At 37.6% G+C, this 27,500-nt stretch overlaps 2 protein-coding genes across 4 annotated transcripts in view; both read right to left on the bottom strand.

Moving 5' to 3' along the window:
* The window catches only part of LOC135203233 (hemicentin-2-like), a 423,654-nt gene that overhangs the window by 379,931 nt on the left and 16,223 nt on the right, over positions 1-27,500 (bottom strand). The gene's annotated exons all lie outside the window — the stretch shown is intronic.
* On the bottom strand, positions 21,110-23,832 carry LOC135202634 (uncharacterized). Its single transcript, XM_064232129.1, has 2 exons — positions 23,822-23,832; positions 21,110-22,010 (listed from the first exon to the last, which is right to left on the bottom strand). The coding sequence occupies exons 1-2, from the start codon at positions 23,830-23,832 to the stop codon at positions 21,110-21,112; spliced, it is 912 nt and encodes a 303-aa protein (XP_064088199.1).

Below are 27,500 nucleotides of genomic sequence, written 5' to 3'. Positions count from 1 at the left end.
TTATGAAATACCTTGTCTGGATTGCGATAAGAAATATTACGGAGAAAGTGGAAGGGGACTACCAATCAGAATCAATGAACATAAAAGAGCTTATAATTTGCATGCTGAGAATAATGCACTAGTCTCACATAGTTTAAATGACGATCACCGCATTAATTGGAACGAGTCAAAAGTAATTTTCAATAGTAAGGATACAGGTATTAGAAGGTTAGTTGAAGGAGCAATTATTAACAGAGGTCTCTCTATGGAAGGCAATAAAGCCTTTACGCAAGAAGATTTTATTTTAAATGAAATAATTTGCTGTCAGTTTATCAGATTATAACATAGATATAGGTTGCATGGTAATAACACCAATAATCTAGCCACCTCTGATACTGCCGCTGCCTCATCTTCTTTCGTTCAGGTAACGGAGACCCATCCCGTGTCCCTTGTTGCAGGCGCCCAAGCTGCTATCAAACGATTCAAGAGACGAACCGCCACTTCGAAGATCTAGGCGATTAGCTGGTTTGCCGTTGGAGAACGAGGGGATAACGTGAAGAGCCAACTACATCATCAAACAGGCTATTTGTAAACTAGTCAAAAAACAAAGTTCTTGTATGGTCACTGTTAGTAATTGTATTCAGATTGACAAGGAGGACCGTGCAGGTCTTCGAAAGCTTTCTGCTTTGTATTTTAAATAACAAGATCAGACATATTACTATGGATTTACTTTTCCAATAATAATAATAATAATAATAATAGAAACAATCAACACACAATCAAATGTGGAACTCATATCGGGTTCAAACCAGGATTCTTAAATCAAATATAGAGTTCGATCCTCATGTGAGGTAGATATTTAACAATAATAATAATAATTATTAATATTATTATTGAGAGAAAAACATATAATTCTGCCATTAACATATCCTTCCTATTAAAAAGGATCTCATTCTTTCGTTACCCTTCATTATTCATCTATCATCTCTCTCTCTCTCTCTCTCTCTCGTCCTCTCTCCCTCTTCCTCTCTCTCTCTCTCTGTCTCTCTCTCTCTCTCCCCAGAGAAATTAGGAGCGTAACCTACACCTTTATCCCCATTTCTCCCCAACAGAAATTGGGTCTTTCTGTACAACACGAACAAACTAAATGCAAGACAAAAAAATAAAAAGAACAACAACAAAAAGCAATAGAAAAACTTTGGTCGAGGAAACTGAATGATAGATCCAGGTCCAGCATTTTTTCAGCAAGCAATTTCTCTAACTTTTCGCTATTTCACTGACGGAGCCAAGCTAAATTTGCTTTTCCAGGGACAACTTTTCCAAGGAAAGGAGACAAGGGCTGGAAAACGACGGAGGTGCTGCTGGATGTTCCACTTGGCATTGAAAGAATTATCGTCTTTTGATGGCGGCGTTGTGAGTATGAGGTGGTGCGCTTTATATTCCGAAACGGGAGCGCTGTTGTGTTATTTCTAAAATTTGTTTTTATAAAGACAAGCGCTCGCTCTCAAACACACACACACACACACACACACGTTATATATATATATATATATATATATATATATATATATATATATATATATATATATATATATATATATATATACATATATATAATATATATGTGTATATATATATATATATATATATATTATATATGTATGTATGTATGTATGTATAACTGAATCACGAATATTTGGAACGAGATAAATGCATAAATAAAGGTATAGGCCACGTCCATCGAAACATAGTCCTTAGCTTTAAACCAGAGTGTTTAAATGGGCCTTTTATACTTGAGACGCATCCTGTGTTAACAGACGAATTCATCTACATAATATACAAATATATAATTTATATGCAGTGAAAATCAGCATATGGATCAATAATACTATTTCAAGTAAACAACCACACTCAGGCTATGATCGGACCTTATTCAACACAACGACAAAGAACAAAAATATTATATGAGCTGACGCCAAACTAAAATAAAAAATCCAAAATTCATTCAATAAAAAGGGCGAAGTCATTTATGTATAAGGAGAAAATAAAAGTGAATGTGAAATATTGATGCACTTCGAGCAAGCAATGTTTAATATTCCATAGTCTCATCACTCTTTCACTTCCCACTTGTTTCATATACTGTGTGTGTGTGTGTGTATATATAATATATATATATATATATATATATATATATATATATATATATATATATATATATATATATATATATATATATATCTATATTATATATATATATATATATATACTATACTATATACATATATATACATATATATATCTATATACACATATATATATATATATATATATATATATATATATATATATATATATATATATATATATAGAGAGAAGAGAGAGAGAGAGAGAGAGAGAGAGAGAGAGAGAGAGAGAGAGAGAGAGAGAGAGAGATTTGCGTGTACATTTATGCATATAAACTGAGAATATGCCGAATACTAATTCATTAAAAACATATCATTAGTATTGCAACGTACCTTTCACCTTTCATTAAAGATTCGGAAGTCTCCAAAACATTATAAGACTGCCATCAGAAGTTTTGGACTAACGTCAATATTTTGACGCACGTATGGTCATTATTCTAATTAGCCTAATATCAATAATTATATTATGCCTAATATCAATATTGTTTATCACAAATATTTTTGAGGTCTAGAGATTAATCTCTTAATAATATTATGTGTGACTTACAAAAATATTTTTTTGATTTTATGTCAATAATTATACTAACCTTTCTATCGTTCAATTTATGATATACTTTCTAACGTTGTTACTTTTTCCTGTTAGAAAATGATTCAAACAACAAACTACTTACATGTTTACTTAGTTGCCTTTCTTTTGTTTATCAATCTTCGGTCATCCCGGAAAACCTTGTCGGAAAGCACATTCGCATAATAACAATTGAGGCCCATTTTAGAAACTCAAATACTCATTAACACTAGTACACCCGACTAGAAACGGAGACAAAACTCTATCACCGATCTAGAAATTTGCAACAAAAAAACTACATTCGTCTGCAGACAATGAATTAAAGGGTAATCTCGGCACTTCATACCGGTAACCTAAATTGCTGATTGATCTCGAAAAAGATATGCATCTGTAAAAAAAAAAAAAAAAAAGGACGACGGTCTACACTCACAAATCGTATATCTCATAATTATAAAACATCACAGTATGAAACACAAAACCGGTTGAATTTCCTCTGTATAATCAGTAATTATCATGTAATGGCAAACTCTGGCGCCATCTATTGCGTGGAGTGACTACAACTCAACAGAAAACGAGCGAGTATAAAAATGACGTCATAGCAACCTCTCGTTAAAATTTTACTGGCTCACTTTCGGTACTATTATGAAGTTTAATTTGGTAAGAGCAACGCTCGATGAGACAAGAATTTGGTTTTATTTTCTTGCCAGAAAAAAAAAAAAAAAAAAAAAAAACAAGAGAGGGAAGAGAGGGAGAAAGATTGGTGCTCAAGTTCGAAGAAAACGACAAACCTCCCTCCTAAGGGAAGAAATGTTATAAGCGTTAGAAGAACATAAGAAAAGAAATCGTCCTCGTGGCGCATAATACTGGAAACCCAATCACCAATCTCAAAATGATTTCCCTTGAAAAATCTATAATAATAAAGTCAGAGAGGATCTTTCTTCCTTGTCGGCAAACCTGTTCGCCCATCCCGGGTAAGGACAGGGTAGGTAAGGGATTGGGAGGGTAGGAGAGGCGTGATACATCCACCCTCATCCAGCAAACCTGTTCGTCCAATCCGGGCAAGGGCAGGGTAGGTAAGGGATTGGGAGGGTAGGGGAGACATGACGGGCAGCGCTGGGTTCCAGCACAGTGTAATGCACGCCATCAAGCTCTCATGACATAAGTATTAATTAGGTATATAATTTGTTCATGCCACAAAAAATATTAAAGGCGCATCTTTCTATACTTAACGGGATCAGATACGAGAGACGAAATGAGTTCCACGATGTCAGCAAGGACCATTCAAGTGCTACCTATAGGCTATCTCCTCATCTTGGGTTATCTTAGCAGTCTAAATTCATACCTTAACTTCAAATGAGTATTAGTTAACCTTTCTAATCTAAAGAAGAATTGTTTGAAGTCTAGCTATATTCCACAATAAATTGAGAACTTCAAACATCCATTAAGAAATATATTAGTGTGGATTTTTCCGACTTCGAGGAAGTTTCCTCAGTAAATCATGCACAATGCTGGCAGTTGGTACGAGCAAGAACGCATATTGGCACAAGGCCAATTTAGCCTAGCAACATAAACCATAACAGGGAACTCCAAAATTGTGAAGACGATATATGAATTTAAACTAACGCAGTATCTAGGTTATAATCTTCGTGTTACAAAACCTAAATGAATTCGCTGTGGTCGTCACCCTTTTCGTCGTTATTACATAATCTCCCTAATAATCTAACATAGCTATACAAGGCTGGAAAAACTTGTACGATTTGATATTTCAATACCGGGTAATCCATAAATTGCTTGAATACTCACGAGAATCATAGCTTTTTTTTAAGATAAAGTCGTAACTTTGAACGTTCGGGAGCGAAGTAATTCAACTGAATATCCGTGACTGCCTCGTTCTACACGGTATATTTCAACCTCGCTTCTCAGGCGAAAAAACGGCCCAACTGGAGTGATCAAAGCGAAGGCAGCAGTGCTTGCAGGAAACGGCGTGAATGGGAAATGTCGCGAGACTCTTTCCGCAAACCTATTACTCTAATTGCAGAAGAATGTGAAGCAATGTAGAAATGTGGATTGTACATTCAGCTGCCTGAACATGAAGTAAACATTTAATAAATGTGAAGAATTCTGATCTTCCTTTGCTTTCGTTCGAAAAACTTTGGTCCTCATCATTCACGAACTGTGCCATTGTATTAATCATTATGAAACAATCAGGAAAAACCTGCGCTGGCAACTCTCTAGCATTCAAATTTATCAAAGTATTAATGGAACTCATACATAGAACCCAGAATATTTCTCTCTCTCTCTCTCTCTCTCTCTCTCTCTCTCTCTCTCTCTCTCTCTAAATAATATATATTATATATATATATATATATATATATATATATGTGTGTGTGTTGTGTGTGTGTGTGGCGTAAATAGAAATATATATACTATAATATATATATATAATATATATATATATAGATAGATATATATATATATATATATAGTATTATATATATTTATTTTTAATTGAAAAGAATTAAATTGAATCCTTTATACCAGCTATACGGCTTATAGTACATTAGAAAAATACATATACATATAATTACAAAACACTTTACAGAGAATGTGGCAAAAATTACCTTCATAAAATGCAATTTGACATTTATTCAAAGGGCTTTTTTTGTAAATCTTAGTAAATTAGCTACATATACATACATACACACACACACACACACACACACACACACACACACACACACACACACACATATATATATATATATATATATATATATATATATATATACTATATATATATATACATACTTCAAAAATCACAGTAGATGCACGTGACTTCATTAAATAAGAGAATACCACATTTCCTGTGGTATATATATATATATATATATATATATATATATATATATATATATATATATATATATGTGTGTGTGTGTGTGTGTGTGTGTGTGTGCGTATATATATATATAAATAACTTGAAGGGCAGGATAGTGAGGAACACAGAGCGTTGGTGGCTATGAGATGAAAGGAATGGGTGAAGGAGTGTTTGTTGAGAGATTGCGTTGATAACACCGAGTGCGAGAGCGGAAAAAAAAGTGGCAATGGTAAGCATCAACGGACCAGGAATGGAAATGAGTGAGGGTGAAATAGAACGTTTTTTTCTACATACTGAATACCAACATGGCTGTGTTTGGAGAATGAGAAAGGCAGATAACAGGGAAAGAGAAAAAGATGGTGACGTTGGTAGTTACGTGATGCCTGCAGGGAGAGAGAAATGAGAAAACCTTACGAAGATGTTTTCTGGGAAGAGTCAAGACTCTCGACTGCTGGGAATTTCTGGCTTCGGAGGAAGAATGTTCAAAGTTTACTCGTGATAGCAGAAATGCTGAGGAAAAGACCAGGTTACATTATGTGTTAACACAGAGTAGAATGAAGACCGTGATGATGGATCTAACGGCGTAACTGTCTTTTAAAATCCAACTTGAAAACAGAAGGTGGTTTCATTAGAGGGAAGCCAAAACATTCGGTCAAGGGTTAGCATAAAAGGAAAGGCTAGAGAATGTTTTGACATGGCTTCGAGAGAAATGGGCGATATTTCAAAAGTGTTTAAAGGAGGGAGGAGAGTGAAAGAGAGAAATATATAACCTAAGCTTAAAGAAGCTTACGCTATACATAGCTTGCCTAAGTTCCAGTTTATGCTGTATATTACTGACTGATTTCTGGGCCCGAACAACACTAAGCAAGAAAACTTGCAATGATATGACGCAATAATAATAAAAATAAAAACATCTTTTTCCTAAAAATTTGATACCGGTACCTCCCAAATAACATAGTTATAAAACTGGTCCACTCTCTTTCCGCACAAGTGACTCTAGTATCATGAAATAAAAACCGCCCGAAAAAACAAAATCCTCGCATCAATACAAACCTCTTGGACTTCTTCCAAATTAATCAGCAGTTACAGGCACCCCGAGTAGATAGCGTCATCTACTTAGACAAAATGTAACTAGAGCCAACAGAAACCAAGTATTTTCATCTATGCTTGAAGTAAAAAGAGAAAGAAAAATATATCCGGCCCCCTCAACCCCCGCCCCTCGTGTACTCACTGAACAGAACATTTCGTTTGCCAATTCTTTCTTTCTGCGCTGGGTTTTGTGTACAGTTCAACAGACCTCGGCAAACAAAGGCATTACAGTTCAATGGAAAGTTCAGTCAATAATCAACTAGTACTTCATAAACTAACACCAGTAGGACGCCCTAAAGGCGATAACTCGCGAAGCTTCAAGTTAAACCATCAAAGGGTTAACTAGGTATCTCTGAACCCTCTGCTACATAATTATTATCGTTAATTGCATTCCAAATAAATCTTATCTGGGATGAAATTGAAAGATGTGAGGTTTTATCTACCGAAAGAATTTTCTTTACCTTCGATACTTTTTGAGATATTATGACTGATATTTTGAAAATAAATCTTATATGGGATTAAATTTAAAGGTGTAAGGTTTTATCTGATGAAAGAATTTTTCTTTTATCTTCAATACTTTTGGAGATATTGGGATTTGAATAGCGCTAGTCTAAGGCAATAATTAAAACATCATTTAAATGTGAATTTAAGATATCTTAAAAATAAATCTTACATGGGATAAAATTTAAAGATGTAAGGTTTGATCTGCCGAAGGGAATTTTCTTTTTATCTTCAATACTTTTGGAGATATTAGCATTTGAAAAGCGTTAGAGCCGGGCCGTGGAGAAAATTATAATGCAATAATTAAAACATCATTTAAATGTGAATGCATGATATTTTGAAAACAATTCATACAGGGGATAATATTTAAAGATGTAAGGTTTGATCTGCCGAAAAAATTTTCTTTTATCTTCAATACTTTTGGAGATATTACAGTTTGAATAGCGTTAGGGCATGGCAGCCAGAAATGAGCCCTATTCCAGTAAGACTTCACTCCGCTCGTAATTAACCAAATTATGCTGCATTACATGACCACACCATTAGCAGGTAATCTGTGCCACGGAAAAAATGGTGACAAAAATAACAGGAATGGTAATTTATTGTGCTTCTTAATCCAAGTGAATGCCAGAGTTGATATGAACAGCAAAAATCTACATTTAAGAATAGTCTATTATAAGAGTACTCCTTAAGACGATGTAGATCTGTTACATCTCAACCTAATCACACATGAATGCGGCTGTCTAGACGTGCTTTATTACCTGAAACTTGTCACAAGTAAGTTCTATGGGTATTAAAGGTATACATTTTTTTAAGGAAGAAGTATTTTGTAATTAACAAGAATTCGCATATATTACAGAGAAATATAATCATGGACGTTTATAAGTGAAATAAATCATTAAATTGTGAAAAAAACCTTTCTTTAATTCTGTAAGAAAAACTGAGAATAACTGAATGGTGTTTACATTGAGAAATTTCAATCCTAGCATGGAAAGGTAAAACCACCTTCCTTCTCCCTAATATTCAATTTTCATAGTCCTAAAAGCTATAGCATAATACAATACAAAGTTTCTTTGGCGCAATCGAGTTTCCTGTAAAGCGTATAATGCCGTATGAGACTCTCCCCCACGGCCCATGAAACTTTCATCTTTTTCGGGGGGGGGAGCAAGACGTTTTGTTTATATTCGGCGTTGATGAAACGACGACTTTACCACGCGAAAGAAAAATGCTATTCTCGACCTTTTCCTCGATTTATTGAATAAAATAAATGAGAAATACAATTAAAAATGACACCAAACGTAAATGAAACGAGACTTTCTTCGACCCTTCTTTCATGACTGTTGTGACGAGAAACTAGTTGAGAAATGAGTTTCCGATGATATAAACAATGCAACATAAACTGATGTAGTACTTCATACCGCCGATTATCCTCGAGTGAAGTCAGTTCCTTCTCAACTTCAACTAAGTTTCAGTCAAGAGACGGAATCGTTTTCCCTCGCAATAAGAAACGGTTTATAGCCTGTGACTAGATACCCAGAAATAATGGTAATTTATGGTGGCAGTAATGCACTGCGATTTCTCCGCGGGGCTTGGCCACTTTTCCTGGAATGGCCGCTCACAAATCATAGCCGCATAATTCTGATGACATGAAGTTCATATCCCTTCCCTTTCTTCGTCTTCTTCTTTCACTGCGACGCCACCAAGCCTGAGGAGCCGCTAATCAAGAGATCAGCACACGGGTGGCGCCATATGCTAACTGAAATGACAACTGATGGCAAACGAACACGAAAATACCTGATCCCCACCAATATCTAGTTGTTCGATCTTCATAAAGGATGTGGAATACGTTGACAAGCCCCGTTCTCTTCTACATCATTTCTGTGGCTAAAATGAGTCAGATACGAAGAGATGGTTCTAAAAATTCAAACTGACATAAATGATAAAAGAGGGTCAGAATTACACATAATTTATTGTTCAATGCAGTATATATTTATTGTGAAACGTTGCACATAAAATTCAACGGTTATCGTTTGTCAGCTGACACTTCCTGCGGTAAATAATGAAAACACAAATATCATTCTTAACTCATACTCGTTCATCATACCAAAAACAATCACTAAAGGGCACTTCCGGGATTAATAATTAATCAGGTACTAGACACCGCGTCGAATCACCTCATTTCCACATGAATAATGGAAGAGAATTCCACAACGCCCTCGCACTGAGGCACAGCTCAACTTCTACCAAGATTCAAGTCACAAGCAAAGTCTCCCTCGGTCTCAGGTAACTTTAAGTCCAGAACTTGACTTCAGAAATTATATTAAGTAATAATGAAGCTACCCTCCCATCAGCCTGCTCTATAAACCATTCTGTATGACCGTATATTTACTATGTCCGTGGAACAAATATTCTTCGTTTGTAGAACCCTATATTTACTATGCCCGTGGGGCAAATATTCTTCGTCTATAAAACCCTATATTTACTATGCCCGTGGGGCAAATTTTCTTCGTCTGTTGAACCATATACTTACTATGCCCGTGGGGCAAATATTCTTCGTCTATAGAACCCTTTATTTACTATGCCCGTAGGGCAAATATTCTTCGTCTGTAGAACCATATACTTACTATGCCCGTGGAGCAAATATTCTACGCGTAGCGAACTTCACGTTTAACTATAATTAAACCTAAATCAAGAAAATGCAAAGTAACACCAAGTATTTGATATGTCAACAGTAGGATAGAATAGCAAAATTTCTTCATTCTGGCCGTCACTTTTGGTAAGATTGGCGTATTATTTAACAATGATGCAGCAGAATAGCAGGGAACACACTCTTTTTTATATTACTGGATATTTATTGGATCTGATCCCAAATCAGTTCATCAATAACCATCTCACAATGAGTCGGAGATATGCAAACAACTGCATAAATGAGACAGGTGTAGAAACAGATGGGATGAACTCAATAATGTTAATTTCATGTCGTTAATGAAACCGAAAGTTATGTTAAAGATTACTGGTTAAAATAGTGGCACAAATATTGTTGTTTCTTTACTAACGAACTCCTCCTAGAAACAAACAATAGTATTTGACGATTAAAAAAAAATTCCTACCTCTTGACCTAGCTACTCTAAATTAACCTTCCTTGGGACATGGATGATATTAAATTGGCTGGGACAAAGTTCTGTAAGGCGATTAAATATGTTATCTATTAATATTTTCAACAGGTTTAGTATGTTTTTATGAAAAAAACAAGTGCTTACGTTATTCATAAGATTTCAACATCAACAGTTTTTTAAAAAGGAACCAAGATCGAGGTCTATAACAGCCTTTTATGGACGTTTATGTTACGATAAAATCTACATTTTTCACAGGCTCAAACCCGTTACAAGAAATAATATATATAGTATAACAGAAAACTTCAGACGCGTATTTGGATTATACAGTAGTGCCTAACTGAAAGAAGTCACTCGATGAAAACTTGGAAAGGTACTCTTAATGAACATTTTGCTCTACGTAGTATAACTGCCTTGCAAAAAAAAAAAAAAAAAAAAAACTATAGAAAGATTAGCATTTATTCATTCAACTTCACTCTCAATATTCGTAACTTCCATCACAGTTTATATGTTTATTGTTGCTACCGAATCGGGCATCATAGCTGGCGATCGCACAAACAAATATACTAATATCGAATGGGATATTTTGCTTTCAACCACAAAATAGTGGGTTTTGGGCAATGTGATCTCACGCTATAAAAGTTAACCGTCGTTGGACCGCTATCGAATGAGAGAAAATGGGACTAGAACCAACAGAAAACGACGATCTTTTGATTACCCTCAGAATTCGGTTTATTTCCGATGTTGAAGGAAAAAACTGAGTATGCATGAAACCCCCATTTCTAGATCATTTCTGCGCCTTAATGGGCTATATAAGGCAAAGGGACCCAATTTTAACTTCTCCCAAACTTGTATAAAAGGTCATTACAACAAATAGGGTCTGCATAAAATACAACTTACTATAAAACTCTGCACTATTTGCCGAATGTTGCGCTGAAGATGACGTGACTGCATAAAATTGCAAATGTGAGGGTTATTTTAGCTGAAGACCCAGTTAACCTCTCCGTCAGTAACTTAATTAAACGAACAACCACAGTAAATACTACTTGATCACGTGATAAATCATTCTAATTCTCTTTCCGATAACCTATAATCAAGGACCCTTCCTGGAATACCTACTATCGCGAACAGCTACTCGACCGAATAAAGCAGCCGTATCACGGTAAAATGGTATACATTCGTTTCTGTATCCATCCGGTCAAAAAAAAAAAAAAAAAAAAAAAAAAAAAAAAACACACTGCAACATCCGAGATGTTACCTAGCATTCTGATTTATCTAATTTAGGAAAATGAGGCAGTCAGGACAGGTAATACAGCACTTTAAGCCGTTTGGCATTTAAGCCGGAGAACAGAGGGCGTTGAAGTGGTTGGACAAGCTAAAGAGATCCACGAAATAAAGGAGATGAAGTACAAGGACCTAAAGGTGGAAAAGTATATTTTAGTTTTATCAGACCACTGAACTGATTAACAGCTGTCCTAGGGCTGGCCCGAAGGATTACACATTTTTACGTGGCTAGGAACCAATTGGTCACCTAGCAACGGGACCTATAACTTATTGTGGGATCCGAACCACATTGTATAGAGAAATGAATTTCCATCACCGGAAAATATTCCTCTAATTCCACGTTGGCCGCGCCGAGAATCGAACTTCGGACCACCGGATTGGTAGGCGAACGCGAAAACCACTCGTCCAACGAGGAACTTCCTAAAGGCGTAACTGGGAGAAACCCCCACAGTTGCACCAGGAAGTAATAGTTAGAGAGGTTGGACAGTCAGACCAGAAAAAGAGAGTGGGACAGAGTAAAATAAAAGGCTAAAAAGTAGGTGCAGCTAGGGACGCTGCAAAGTTCGTCTTGTAATACCTAGTATACTGACGACACTAACCTCCTTAGGGATATATACCTACCATTTGGAAGCTTGGGCATAAGGTACCTTCATTCTATCCACGTCGGTAGAGGCCAATGTTTGTATCAACGTTACACAAACGATGATAGAAGAAAATATAAGAATACACAATTCGCTTCATATGATTATGACTCCTTCACAGGAAATATCTCGACTTTGAGCTTCGAGCGACGTCAACTCTAAACACTGTAAATAAATACTTCGTTTATGAGAAAAACGGAATCGTTCTCCCTTGACCAACAGCTGTGGAACTGAAGTTACCAAAAGATCGATCCAATAATAAGAACTTCTTTCCTTTATCCTCCTCGCTATGTGCCAAATATAGACAGACAGATAACACGTAAACATTCATACTTATAAGCAACAAAAATATTTTAATGTTTGTGTTTAAATACGAAATATCTAGAACCGTGAAATATTCTTTTGAGAATGAGCTTTGCGGTTCAGTCTCATGGTAATGATATTTTCTAATGCCTGCGTAGGCAGCAGCCTGGTAGCCTAAGGAGTCTAACTGAATGACCTTTGTTCGTTCGTCTAGTACAGCATCAGTGACCCTACTAATTTGAACGCCAGATAACCTACAATCAATAAACTCTCGGTTTTTACTTAGTTGGCTCCATGCCAACTAAGTAAAAAAGTGGAGCTGCCAGTTACTGATATCTTCATTTCGGCTAGGACAGGGGAGCTTGGGATGAAAATTCCCAAATGTTCTCATATGAATTATCAAAGCTCTAATATCAACACTAAACACTTCCGTTTTTTATATGATAGAACAAACATATTTGTATCGAATTGTGATCAATTATTATGATACAATAGGCACTGCATCAGTATCTCTCGCAGGCGTAACATTATTCAGAAGGATATCATTATCATTTGCACGGAACAAAACTTAACATACGAGAAATACACGTACACTAATATTTGCCCTGTTATGATGCACGTCAATTATTAATGTTCAACTAAAGCTCCCTAAGAACGTTTTGTTCAGAATCAAATAAAAAAAATTGGGGGCAGAAGTTTCTTCGGCGCAATCGACTTTTTTGTTCAGAGAATAATGCTGTATGTGCCGCGCCCATGAAACATTCAGCCATGCCCCAGCAATGGCCTGTCCTATAGCGCAGCCACACTCATAGCTAACTTCAACCTTAGATGAAATAAAAATTACTGAGGCTAGAGGGCTGCAATTTTGCGTTGTTGGTGATTGTAGGGTGGTTGGTCTACATGCCAATTAGCAGCTCTCTAGCCTCAGTAGTTTTTAAGATGTGAGGGCGGACAGAAAAACTGCGGACGGACAGACAAAGCCGGCACAGGAGTTTTGTTTTCAGAAAACTAAACTGGAATTATGTACGGCTACTCAGTGTAATGTTTATCATCGTCCTCGCCCTCGCTTTGTTCGCCAAGGCCAGCGTCTTTATTCATCGTTTTATGATGCATCGTAACCAGTCATCGTAACTAAAAGAGGTGAAAACTTCATTTCTGTATTAAAAGCCCAGCTATGAACTCACTCCAACTCGAAGAATAACTAGAATGAAAGGTACAGTACACTAACTGTAGCGCTTTATCGAGAGAGATTGTATAATAGCTACAGCTAACATAAACCATGAATCTTTGGTCTTGCGGATATTCTCTTTCGAAATCACGTCTTTGTTCGTTATTCATTTACATTAATCAGCTACTTTAAATAATGAAAGGGAACCATATCTAAGCCAACTCAAACTTTAATGAAAGTCATTACAAGGGCATCGTGGAATCAGCAGAAAAGGTTTGCTTAGCTAATGTAAAACAACGGAGATTTTATCGAAATGTTAGTCGGAAAATACCGCAACTATATGAACATATACGTAGCCAACCTTTCAATTAACAAATCTAAATTCACCATTTGTCAACTCATTCTTTTTCTTAATTAATACCATAGGCTTACGCATATACAGCCAATCGGTCCAACATGCTCTTCACACCATGAACATGCATTAAAGAACATTTCCTAGGACACTGAATAATAACGCAATCAGCTCTAAGACAAGGTCTGAATTACTCAATGCTTGATAAATTATGCAAGCCTGTTCCGCAAAGCCGCGCCCCAGATTGTTCAGACTGAAGTATATCTCAACTTCAACTAAGATTCCAGTTAAAGTTGGATTACCTCACTCTAAGGCCAGGGGTGGCCAAACTTTTGGACTCCGAGATCTACTCTAAAGACTGAAGCTCTTTTACGATCTATCATACTACATAATGACATATTATTACGTGGTAAAAAAATCAAATAGTACGATAAAACATTATATATATATATATATATATATATATATATATATATATATATATATATAATATATATACATATATATAATATATATTATATTATATATATATATATATATTATATATATATAGCTTGTGTTTTTGTTAGTTTACATAGGATTGTGGGGGAACGACTATCGACCAAAGTAGTTCGCGATCGACTTTTTGGCTACCTCTGCTATAAGGTATCTTTTGTTTCACGATAAGTTACGTTTTACTTTTCAACCAGTTGCCAAAAATGATAATATTTCATGAACCGAACAAAATAAATTAAAAAAAGGTCATCGTTCGTCAGTAATCCAATTCAAAGTTACAGACTCTCTCTCTTTATTGACCAACAGATTGATTGATGAAATTTAGGCCGTCAAGCCAAGCACTGAGGCCCTTTCGACCACAGAGCGATCAAGACAGTGAAAAGAGGGAGTTAGAGGAATTGGACAGCAAAAAATGAGATTCAGAAAATAAAGAATATGAAGCATAAGGACCAAAAGGTGGAAGTGGGAGGAAACCCCACAGTTAGACAACAAAGTAGTCAGAGGTTGGAGACCAAGACTGAAGAAAGGAAACGGATATGGAAGTAAAGTAAACGGCTAAAAAGTGGGAGCAGCTAGGAACCTAAGGGATAATCATTGCATACATTCTCCTGTACTGCCTGAGGTGTACGGAGAACAAACTCCCTTTTGTGAAATCTTTTGATTCTGAACATGATTAAGTCAATTCATAATGGTATTGACTAAAATACTCAAAAACTTTTATTTCAGATGTCTTTGTTGCATTAATGCAGAGCATTTCTCTCTCTCTCTCTCACTCTCTCTCTCTCTCTCTCTCTCTCTCTCTCTCTCTCTCTCTCCTTGACTGTAGTTGACCGAGTAACATTAATGAGCGGTCAAAACCACTACTTTATTAAAAAGTCCTTGAGCCAAATGGCAAAGAAGTTTTGAGGCTGGAATGTCAGAATCTTTTGGCTACACTTAAAGAATTTAGAAGATGTAGATATTACCGAAAGATGAGAAATGATTGACGTAACCTATCTTACCTCAAACAACTGTCCAGGGTGTGACAGAAATTAAAGTAAAAAAAAAAATGTCTAACAGGTGAGACCTGGAATGTCTGAGGAGGAAGATTAAAGGGAAGAAAAGGTTGGATTGTTGAAGTAGAAAGAGGCTCTCTTACTATCTATTTCAAAAATTCAATGATCTGAGTTTAATGCTCGAGGCGTGACTAGTGAAAGTATTTGAAAGAGAGATGAAGCCAAATGAGCATTTTTGAAAGGGGAAACAGGAAGAACGTGTGATTGGATTAAGACAAAAACGCTATTCCAGGACAGTACCTTAATGGAAACTACACAACGTCAGAATAGATTGTATTAATACGACAAGGGAGCACATTGAAATAGTTCAAAACAAACTATTTCTGGGGATTCCACCACCAGAAAAGGAAAAGGTTGTAGGTGCGATTGGACTTGCTTTCGTTGAAGAGCACCTGGTCATGACTGAATAACAGCGGACAGGTGACAGCATCTAGGATAACTCAAAGATATCTCAAATGGTAAAGATACCCAAAGATTATAAAACACTGAAGCTATGACAAGTGAATGGGAACTGAGTTATAATGAAACTTTAAAAAGGGGGGCTGGGGGAGATTTGATTATTGTGGTAATTTCTAAAGTTTCAAGCACACAATAATAATAACAAAAGTATTCCATTTGGTCCTCCTGACCAAAGGTTAGATTTTGTTTGTATGGTGTTTTTACGTTGCATGGAACCAGTGGTTATTCAGCAACGGGACCAACGGCTTTACGGGACTTCCGAACCACGTCGAGAGTGAACTTCTATCACCAGAAATACACATCTCTCACTTCTTAGTGGAATGCCCGGGAATCGAACTCGCCAACACCATACCGACTACGCCACTGAGGCGCTTCCAAAGCTTAGAAAAAAATGAAAATTTCTCGATCGACAACAAAATGATGTAGGTACAGGTCTTTTTCACAGGATGTAGAGGATCGGATCCCCAAATTATTGTCCTCGAACATACCTTACAACAAAGTGAAGAACGCTGCCATCCTCTTGTGATAGCTTTCATGGCTTTTGAAAAATCATCTGAAGAGTTCATAAAAGAACTGCTTCGAAGGATTTTGAGAAGTTATGGTCCACCAGAAAAATATGGATCCTTGATGAAAATCCATCAAGATATAAAGTGCCGCGTGAATGCTGATGTCAGCTGTCTCCTGAATTTATTGTTGACAGTGATCTATTGCAAGGAAATGCATTATGCATCCTCCTTTTTTTTTTGCAGTACTTATAGAGTTTGTCTATGCACAGAGCTGTTCGGAAAAACGAAAGAGGACACGGAATGGGTTGATGGTCGATATCAGGCAAATCGTGATTGTTCATATGATGAAATATCGCTTCGTAGAAGAACACACAAGATGTGCAGGCATTAGTTACCAGACTGATGCGTAAGGAACATGGTGTTTATTTCAAAATCAAAGTTGCCACATCAATAATTTGGGAACATAACATGCTAGAGTAGAGGGCACAGCACTGGAAAGTCTGTCAACCTCTCAGTAATCTTACTGCATTTAATTACATGGCCAGAGTTATTACGAATGACGGATGTCTTGAATTAGATTCAGCTGAAGAAATGAAGAAATGGAATAGGCAAATCAGGTGTATGTACGTATACACACACGCACACACATACACATATATATATATATATATATATATATATATATATATATATATATATATATATTATATATATATATATATATATATATATATATATATATATATATATATATATATATATATATATATATATATATATATATATATATATATATATATATATATATATGAATAATTATCAAGACGACATGGACGTTACGTCAATGTCGTCTTGATTTCGTGCCTGTCCGCTGGACGATGGTTCGATCCCATGAGGGGACGAAATCATTATCAACTAAAAAATTCCCCTTCGATACATATATGAAAATATATCAATTCTGAGGTAGAGCGAATTAAATATTAAAAGACCTTTGTAGCTCGAATGATATATATATATATATATATATATATATATATATATATATATATATATATATATGTCTTCAACTAGATTTATTTCTCTTTAATGAAATCAGTTTTAGTCTACGCTACGGAAGAGATCCGTAGTATGATAACAAAACAATATCTAGACATTTTAGAGTTTTCGAAAATAAAGCCCGGGGGAGAATAGGAGGTACTATATAATAAAATCACTTTTGTAAATGAAACTCAAAAGAATGTTAAAAATGTTCAGTATAAAGATATAAAACTGATGACTGATCGATGACCGGGACACGACACTAAGACATTTTCCTCGATTACAGCCACATCAGATTGTAAGATAATCTATTACATTTATTTCCTTGCAATGAATTAGAGATAATATATAATCTTTTATCATTTTCTCTCTCGGTTTGGCAGCTATTTCTCTCCTTTCATGAATACGCGATATTCTACCAATTAGCCAAATTTCCTTTATGACCTTGACGATAACATAAAAAAAGGAAATACATGCCGAATATTAAGAAGATACAAGTAAAAGAAAGCTACGAAAATAGAAATCCCGCTCGTCGTTATGAGCAAAAGGTGGAAAGTAAAATATCAATATTTTGACACGTGACGAGGCAAGTCTGAAATTTTCATAAAAAATGATAGAGCAATGAATCATAACATGAAGTAAAAAAATCTCTAAAGTAATATGAAAGCCAGGACAAGTCACGTAAACAATGAAAATCTACAATAAAAACTGTACTGGGCATAAGATATAATCATTTCATCAATGTCAGCATAGTCACCGCTGCTATCGCATGATTCATCATCATTCGCCATCATATTAGGCGGACACAGACCACAAAAAGGTTAGGGGCAACTCGTAACCGAGACGTGTTCATCCAACTGGCTGGATCATAAAGGGTTAATAGTGGCTGCGCTGCCATCTGTTGAGAGAAAACGTAACTGAAACCGACGGAAAACGAGCTCCGTGAATGACGAAAAATTTTTCAGTTTATATTCGAAGTTAAAACGTGGAAGTTTATTTAGCTCAAAATAAAGTCGTGAGAATCACTTTCGGTGTTTTTTTCAGTCGAGTTAACTCGTTTAAATGCGACGAGAGATTAAAACAAATACTGGAGTACCTGAATATTTCAGTAAAAAAGTTTGTGCAACATATGGAAGTAACGTCAAATATAAAAGACTAAAAATATTTCAGAATCACCCTGTATATGCATTTACCCGTCAATTCGAGTGCTCGGTAAATGTAGGTAAATTATTTCCCCACCAAATCTTAATACAGTAATTCACATGGTCGGTACATGGCTAATGTTTTCCTATTCTTGTCGGGAATGCACAAACAATTCTTACATCGATAAAAGTGGTCTGTTAGTAGATCTCACTGAACAAGACCAACGCATTATCAAGTTCATCTAATTTTTTTTATCTGCTTTGAGAGACGACCATGGGAAGCCTGCAGTTTGTTGATCAATAGTTCTACAAAGAGGCTCCCTTTAGCTTTATCTAATAATGACCGGTTAACTTCGAGTCCTTCAGACGCTGAGCTTTCTTTAAGATGCTCCCTTAAATATAGCTTTAATATAGTTTACATTTTTTTCATTTCCTCTATAAATTTCAAGTAATAATAATTAAATGATCAACGCTTTCTTCATGATCTTGTCCCTGCTTACTTAAGCTTCACTGTATTCCATGTGATTGACAGCTACTATCAACGATTTGGGTGTACATAATATTTTCAGTCAATTAACACTTATGGTGTACAATTTCCGTATTTTAATAAGGAACTTTTCTTAACAATTACATCGATTGCCACTCGAGAATCGGATTTCGTTGTGGATTTTTTATCGGCGATCACCACGCCATAAGGATTGCTTTTTCTTGACCGCCAACTACAACTTGTGTTTGAATAAAGGTATGCATAAAAAATATACACAAAATGTCTAAATCTAAGCTAATACTTCTTACCAAAAACTTTTGAATTATTTATGGCATTTTAAGCCAAAATGAGGGTTTTTACTCTTCTGTTTTCTTTTTTTATGTCTCTCTACCTGGATCTCAGCCTCCCCTCACCACAATAACAAAAGATAAGTGCTCCCCCTGGGGAGTTTCCCCTCCCAACAATAACAAAAGATCCCCTGGGGCGTTTCCCCTCCCAACAATAACAAGATCCCCTGGGCGTTTCCCCTCCCAACAATAAAAAAGATAAGTACCCAACAACCCAAAAAAGGGGACCCCTTTGGGGCGCCCCTCCCAACAATAACAAAAAAGATAGTAACTCATGGGCGTTCCCCTCCCAACAATAACAAAAAGATCCCCTGGGGCGCCCCTTTCCTCAAAACAATAACAGATTCCCCTGGGGCGTTTCCCCTCCCCCACAATAACAAAAGATAAGTACTCCCTCTGGGGAGTTTCACCTCCCAACAATAACAAAAGATAAGTGCTCCCCCTGGGTAGTTTCCCCTCCCAACAATAACAAAAGATCCCCTGGGGCGTTTCCCCTCCCCACAATAACAAAAGATACCCCTGCTGTTTTCCCCTCCCAACAATAACAAAAAGATCCCCTGGGGCGTTTCCCCTCCCAACAACAATAACACAAAAGGATAAGTGCCCCTTACCCCTGCGGGCGTTTCCCCTTTGCCCAACAATTGACCAACAAGATAAAAGAGCGTCCCCTTGGGTCTTGTTTCCCCCGCCCAACATTAAAAACCAAAAAGATTTAAGTACTCCCCCTGGGGGAGTTTCCCCACGGCCCGAAACAAATAACAAAACGATTAAGCCCACCGGGGCCCCCTGGGTACTTTCCCTCCCAACAATTAACAAAAAGATCCCCTGTGGGGCGTTTCCCCTTCCCAACAATAATAAAACATAAAAGAGCTTCCCCCGGGCGGGACTTCCGTTTCCCCTCCCCAACAATAAACAAAAGGGATAAGTACTCCCACCCTGGGGGAAGGGGTTTCGACCCCTTTCCCAACAATAACCAAAAGATTAAGCCCCGGGGTACCCCCCTGGGTATTTTCCCCTTCCCAAACTAATAACAAAAGATCCCCCGGGTGGGGCGTTTTCCACGCCCCACCAATAACAAAAACAAAATGTACCCCTGGGCCCCTGGGATTTCCCCTTTACTCCCAACAATAACAAAAGAAAGTGTCCCCCTGGGGAGCTTTTCCCCACCCTACCCAACAATAACAAAAAGAATTCCCCTGGGGCGTTTCCTTTCCCATTCCCAACAAAATAACAAAAAGATTATGTAGCGTTTACCCCCTGGGGACTTTTACCTCCCAAAAACAATAACAAAAGATAAGTGCTCCCCCTGGGGGAGGTTTATACCCCTCCCTAAACAATAACAAAAGATACCCCTGGGGGCGTGTTTCCCTTCCCTAACAATAACAAAAAGAATATGGTACGTTTTCCCCTGGGGAGTTTTACCCCCCAACAATAAACAAAAGATAAGTGCCTCCCCCTGGGTAGTTTCCCCTTTCCCTAACAATAACAAAAGATTCCCCGGGGTGGGCGTTTCCCAGTCCTCCCAAACTAATAACAAAAAGATCCCCGGCCGGGGGGGGGAGGGGTGGGGGGGGTGGGGGGGGGTGGGGGGGGGGGGGGGGGGTGGGGGGGGGGGGGGGGGGGGGGGGTGGGGGGTGGGGGGGGGGGGGGGGGGGGGGGGTGGGGGGGGGGGGGGGGGGGGGGTGGGGGGGGGGGGGGGGGGTGGGGGTGGGGGGGGGGGTGGTGGGGGGGGGGGGGGGGGGGTTGGGGGGGGGGGGGGGGGGGGGGGGGGGGGGGTGGGGGGGGTGGGGTGGGGGGGGGGGGGGGGGGGGGGGGGGGGGGTGGGGGGGGGGGGTGTGGGGGGGGGGGGGGGGGGGGGGGGGGGGTGGGGGGGGGGGGGGCGGGGGGGGGGGGGGTTTTCCCCTCCCAAGGGGGGGGGGGGGGGGGGGGGGGTGGGGGGGGGGTGTGGGTGGGGGGGGGGGGGGGGGGGGGGGGGGGGGGGGGGGGGGGGGGGGGGGGGGGTGGGGGGGGGGGGTGGGTGGGGGGGGTGGTGGGGGGGGGGGGGGGGGGGGGGGGGGGGGGGGGGGGGGTGGGGGGGGGGGGGGGGGGGGGGGGGGGGGGGGGGGGGGGGGTGTGGGGGGGGGGGGGGGGGGGGGTGGGGCAATTGGGAACAAAAAGGGGGGGGGGGGGAGGTGGGGGGGGGGGGGGGGGGGGGGGGGGGGGGGGGGGGGGGGGTGGGGGGGGGGGGGGGTGGGTGGGGGGGGGTGGGGGGGTCCTCCTGGGGGGGGGGGGGGGGGTTGGGGGGGGGGGGGGGGGGGGGGGGGGGGGGGGGGGGGGGGGGGGGGGGGGGGGGGGGGGGGGGGGGGGGGGGGGGGGGGGGGGGGGGGGGGGGGGGGGGGGGGGGGGGGGGGGGGGGGGGGGGGGGGGGGGGGGTCTTTGGGGCCCGACCCTTTCCCATAACAATAAACAAAAGAAAAATAAGTGCCCCTGGGGCCCCCTGGGTAGTTTCCCCCTCCCTAACAATAACAAATGATCCCCAAAAATGGGGCGTTTCCCTCCCTACCAAATAGCCCAAGGATCCCCGGGGCGTTTCCCCTCCCTACAATAACAAGATCCCTGGGGCGTTTCCCCTTCCCTACAATAACAATACAGATCCCTGGGGCGTTTCCCCTCCCAACAATAACAAAGATCCCCTGGGGCGTTTCCCTCCCAACAATAACAAAAGATCCCCTGGGGCGTTTCCCCTCCCAACAATAACAAAAGATCCCCTGGGGCGTTTCCCCTCCCAACAATAACAAAAGATCCCCTGGGGCGTTTCCCCTCCCAACAATAACAAAAGATCCCCTGGGGCGTTTCCCCTCCCAACAGATCCCTGGGGCGTTTCCCCTCCCAACAATAACAGAAGATAAGAGCTTCCCTGGGGTGCTTCCCCTCCCAACAATAACAAAAGATCTTCTGGGCCGTTTCCCCTCCCAACAAAAAAAAGATCCCCTGGGGCGTTTCCCCTCCCAACAATAACAAAATATCCCCTGGGGCGTTTCCCCTCCCAACAATAACAGAAGATAAGAGCTTCCCCTGGGGCGCTTCCCCTCCCAACAATAACAAAAGATAAGTGCTTCCCCTTTGGCGTTTCATCAAATATCTACTCTACCCTTGTAACATGCTATTAATAAACTCTAATCTCACTTTCCTCAATATTTGTTTATCTATAAACACTTGGCCTATAACAACACGACATATTTTTAAACAAGGTATTTCTATTAATCACCGTTTGCCATTCAGGTCTTCTTTTATATTCTTATATCAGATGGCCTCAAACAATTTCATGATTTAGGGTTTGTATTATTTCGAAACCAATTATAACTCATTCTACATTGTAACTCGTGATCAAGCATCAGTAAAGATAATGTATATTCACTTATGATCACACAAGATTCTGAATTCCTCGTAGTTTTATAGGGAAATATCTACATCTTTTGTAGGTTTTATCAAATGACATTGATCAAGGATCTTCGTGACTTTCTAAACAGTTACTTACTATTCAGCTTCTCCTTCGTGATTTTTATCAGTTAACGCAAACTTTCCATATAAACTTATTATACCAGCCATCCCTTGCGATTTAGCCTTTCTTTAAGGCTTTTCTTAAGGATCACTTACAACAGAAATTTATCGTAAGGAGATTTTTTTATTGGAAAAAACTCCAGGAGGAGTTTCAAGTTACCTCTTTCATCCCCTACTATTAACTTTTCCCTTCGGATTTTCCCTAGATATTTTCATTATTTATCGCTTACGTTCAAGAATTTATTTCTTTTTACCACTCGAAAATAATGAACACTCTCTCTCTCTCTCTCTCTCTCTCTCTCTCTCTCTCTCTCTCTCTCTCTCTCTCTCTTACAAAGGTAACCTAACACGAAGTGTTTCTGAACTGTCCAGCGCTCACTGAAAAACTAGAGCTTTTAATGCGACCTATTATCATTCATGACAGATCAAGGCGAGAACATGAATTACTAAACATAAATCCAAAAAGTAAGACCAACCAAACAGACCGAAATGAATACTGAATATCAAAGTCCGAGAATAAGGAAATTAATATTGATCCTTACCCCAGCCACGTAGATCTTTATTCGACATAGATAGAGATGAAATTTGACCTCCCTGGCGCTTTATTTCCTTATGGGCTCGCCTGCCAATCATTCCCAGTCCCGCTGCCGGATGGACTTGTAAATGGATGTACAGAGTTTATGTTTTATATAAACTTACTTTCGTAACATATCTGCATATCACTAATTATATACCTAACATTTTTCTCGATGTAAATAGATGAATATAATATACTATATATATGTGTATATATGTAGTTTATATACATAAACATCATTATGTATGTATGTCTATACTATCTATGTATGTGTACATATATGTATATATACATATACATGCATACATACATGCATATATATACATATATATATGTATGTGTGTGTGTATGTGTGTGTACACATGCAAAGATGGTATATACATACATACATAATGATGTTTATGTATATAAACTACATATATACACATATAGTATATTATATTTATCTATTTGCATCGAGAAAAATGTTAGTCATATAATTAGCTGTTGTGAATTCGATAGAAAAATGGTTTTTGTAGTAGTTTGTAACTAGATATATATATATATATATATATATATATATATATATGTGTGTGTGTGTATATATATATGTATATGTAATATAATATATATATCTATATATATATAATATATATATATCAATATATATATATATATACATACATACTACACTCTACTACAAAAACATTTTTCTATTGAATTCACAACAGCTTTGGTACGACTTAAACCCAAAGGAAACTATAATTGATGAAGGCTTCGTCCCCCGCCTGGATTCGAACCTGGATCTTTGGTTAAGATTTGGACCACTTAGCAATGAATGCACTTACCAATAATAATTCTCAATGTGTGCAAGTTATTCTCAAGGTATAGGGAATTCGATATGAACGACGTATGTGAATATAGAGATGACATGCGTGTACATTCATACGTACATATATATGTCTGTTGTGTGTGTCGGTAATGTGTTGTGCAATATTTCCATGTAGACACCCTATGTTAGGGGAAATAGCTTTTATAATACACACACACACACACACACACACATATATATATATATATATATATATATATTATATATATATATATATATATATATATATATATATATATATATATATATATATATATATATATATATATATATATATATATGTATGTGTGTGTATGTATGTATGATATGTACATGTGTGTATGCATTGAAATATATACATATATATATATATATATATATATATATATATATAATATATATATATATATATATTAATATATATCTATATCTATATATAGATAGATATAGATATGAAATGAATTTCATATATATTGAGAGAGAGAGAGAGAGAGAGAGAGAGAGAGAGAGAGAGAGAGAGAGAATCGCGCGCTAAAGTACAAAATCAATTGCAAATGAATAAAATCTGAAAGACAAATAAGATTCAAGCTCAACCTTCCGAATTCTATATCCATCGATATTCTCGGTTTTCCGGCCAAAGCTATCGACTATCATGAATTATGGAGATAATTGTTCAGTTCCTTGAATGAATTTCCCGGAAGCCATTGAGTGTTCACCCAACCGGAGATAATTTTGCTTATAGAGAGAGAGAGAGAGAGAGAGAGAGAGAGAGAGAGAGAGAGAGAGAGAGAGAGAGAGAGAGAATCTATCAGTAATGATTATTATGCACTATAACTTCTCTTATGTAACAAACTTTTCGGATTTAAAAAGGAACATATTTAAGAACCGTTTCCACATCAAGATAATTCAAATTACAATTTCTTTCTTCCTCTACGGTAAATTTTATTGGAGGGACTAAATTATTTAGCTTAATCACAAATTCCTGGCGATTTTCGTGAACTGGGCAAATACAGAAACTATCATCCACATACGTAAACTATATTTAATTTACCTCAGTGCCTGTAAATAAAGTAAGTGTTAAGAAGTAGAATTCTCACTCTGGCGACCTACCAATTATTAATCTTTCTTTGGTTACGGTACTTCGAGGGTTTTATTGCAAGGCCCTGTTAATCACAGTAAATTAAACTCTATGAGCCTTCCGAAATAAGTAATAATATTAATATAAGTATATATGTATGTTATATATTATAGATATATGATATCATATATATATATAAAGATATATATATATAATAATATATATATACTAGATATAATATAGATATATATATATATATCTATATTATAACATATATAGATATAGATATATATAGAGATATATATATATATATTAATATATTACTATAGAATATAGTCTTATATATATATATGTAAATATATATATATATTACGTATTATATAGATATTATATATATATATATTATGTATAGATATATATATAATTATGTATATATATATCTGTGAATATAATTAATATATATAAATATAGATATTATATTACATATATATATATCATATGTTATATATATATATGTATATATATATATATATATATATATATATAGATATATACATATATATATATATATATATATATGTATGAAAGTATAAGCGATGTCACTTTCATTTGCGACAAACATGCCTTTGTTCACATTTCCAAAAATTACCTCTAATCCTTTGCAATACTGTCTCGCAAAAGAACAAAAAGCGCATTATCATAAACTACTTCGTTTTATCAGCCCCTTCCAGTTCATTATAAAATTATAAAGGAGAACTTCACAAACTTCCAACGGCTGACAACGTAAAGCACTGAAACGCCTGATGACAATGACATTCAAACAAGCGCCGAAGAACTGTCACAGGGTGAATAGGGTATGAAGGTATTTGCGTTATTCCTGGTAAAGAATGGATTAAGCGTCATGCCCGGCAAAAGGCGTTCCCTGCAAAACCGGGAAATCGACCACATGACGGCCTTCGCAAACAGCTATAAAACAGTTGCACAACATGCATGCGAGCATGATCACGCAAGAACGTCAGGTCCGCCGTGCACACTGTGTTATGTCACAACCAAAACATTGTGATGGGTGACTAGTCGACTGATTGGGGTTCTTAATACCTTCCTTGAAGATTACCTAAAAACATGAGCCTTACTAAGGATGACATGCACCGTTGCAAAGGCATTAGAGATGTGAATAATAATAACGATGAAGACAATGATTCTACAGAGAAATTACCTCGAGTAACATCGAATAAAGGAACAATAATAAAATGCTATACTGCGTATTCTGAGGTGATCAACGTAACTCACGATCAGGACATCCTCGCTCGGTACTAAGAGCATAATTGCCCAGCAAGAAGCCCATCATGATAGCAATTACATTGTTAAGTTGTCACTTCGATTATTAGCTCAACAGGCTCTTTGCGTCAAGGTCTATTACTCTTATTTGTCTTCAAATAACCTTTCTTAATCAAGTTCAGTATTGTCTTCAAATTACCTTTCTTAATCAAGTTCAGTTTTGTCCTTAAATTACCTTTCTTAATCAAGTTCATTTTTGTCTTCAAATTACCTTTCTTAATCAAGTTCATTTTTGTCTTCAAATTACCTTTCTTAATCAAGTTCAGTTTTGTCCTCAAATTACCTTTCTTAATGAAGTTCATTTTTGTCTTCGAATTACCTTTCTTAATGAAGTTCATTTTTGTCTTCAAATTACCTTTCTTAATCAAGTTCATTTTTATCTTCAGATTACCTTTCTTAATCAAGTTCAGTTTTGTCTTCAAATTACCTTTCTTAATCAAGTTCAGTTTTGTCTTCAAATTACCTTTCTTAATCAAGTTCAGTTTTTTCTTCAAATTACCTTTCTTAATCAAGTTCATTTTTGTCTTCAAACTAC

This window comes from Macrobrachium nipponense, chromosome 33 (genome assembly GCF_015104395.2).
Source record: "Macrobrachium nipponense isolate FS-2020 chromosome 33, ASM1510439v2, whole genome shotgun sequence".
Lineage (NCBI taxonomy): Eukaryota > Metazoa > Arthropoda > Malacostraca > Decapoda > Palaemonidae > Macrobrachium > Macrobrachium nipponense.
The sequence above is the reverse complement of the archived record's forward strand: the minus strand, read 5'-3'. Positions and strand labels throughout refer to the sequence as shown.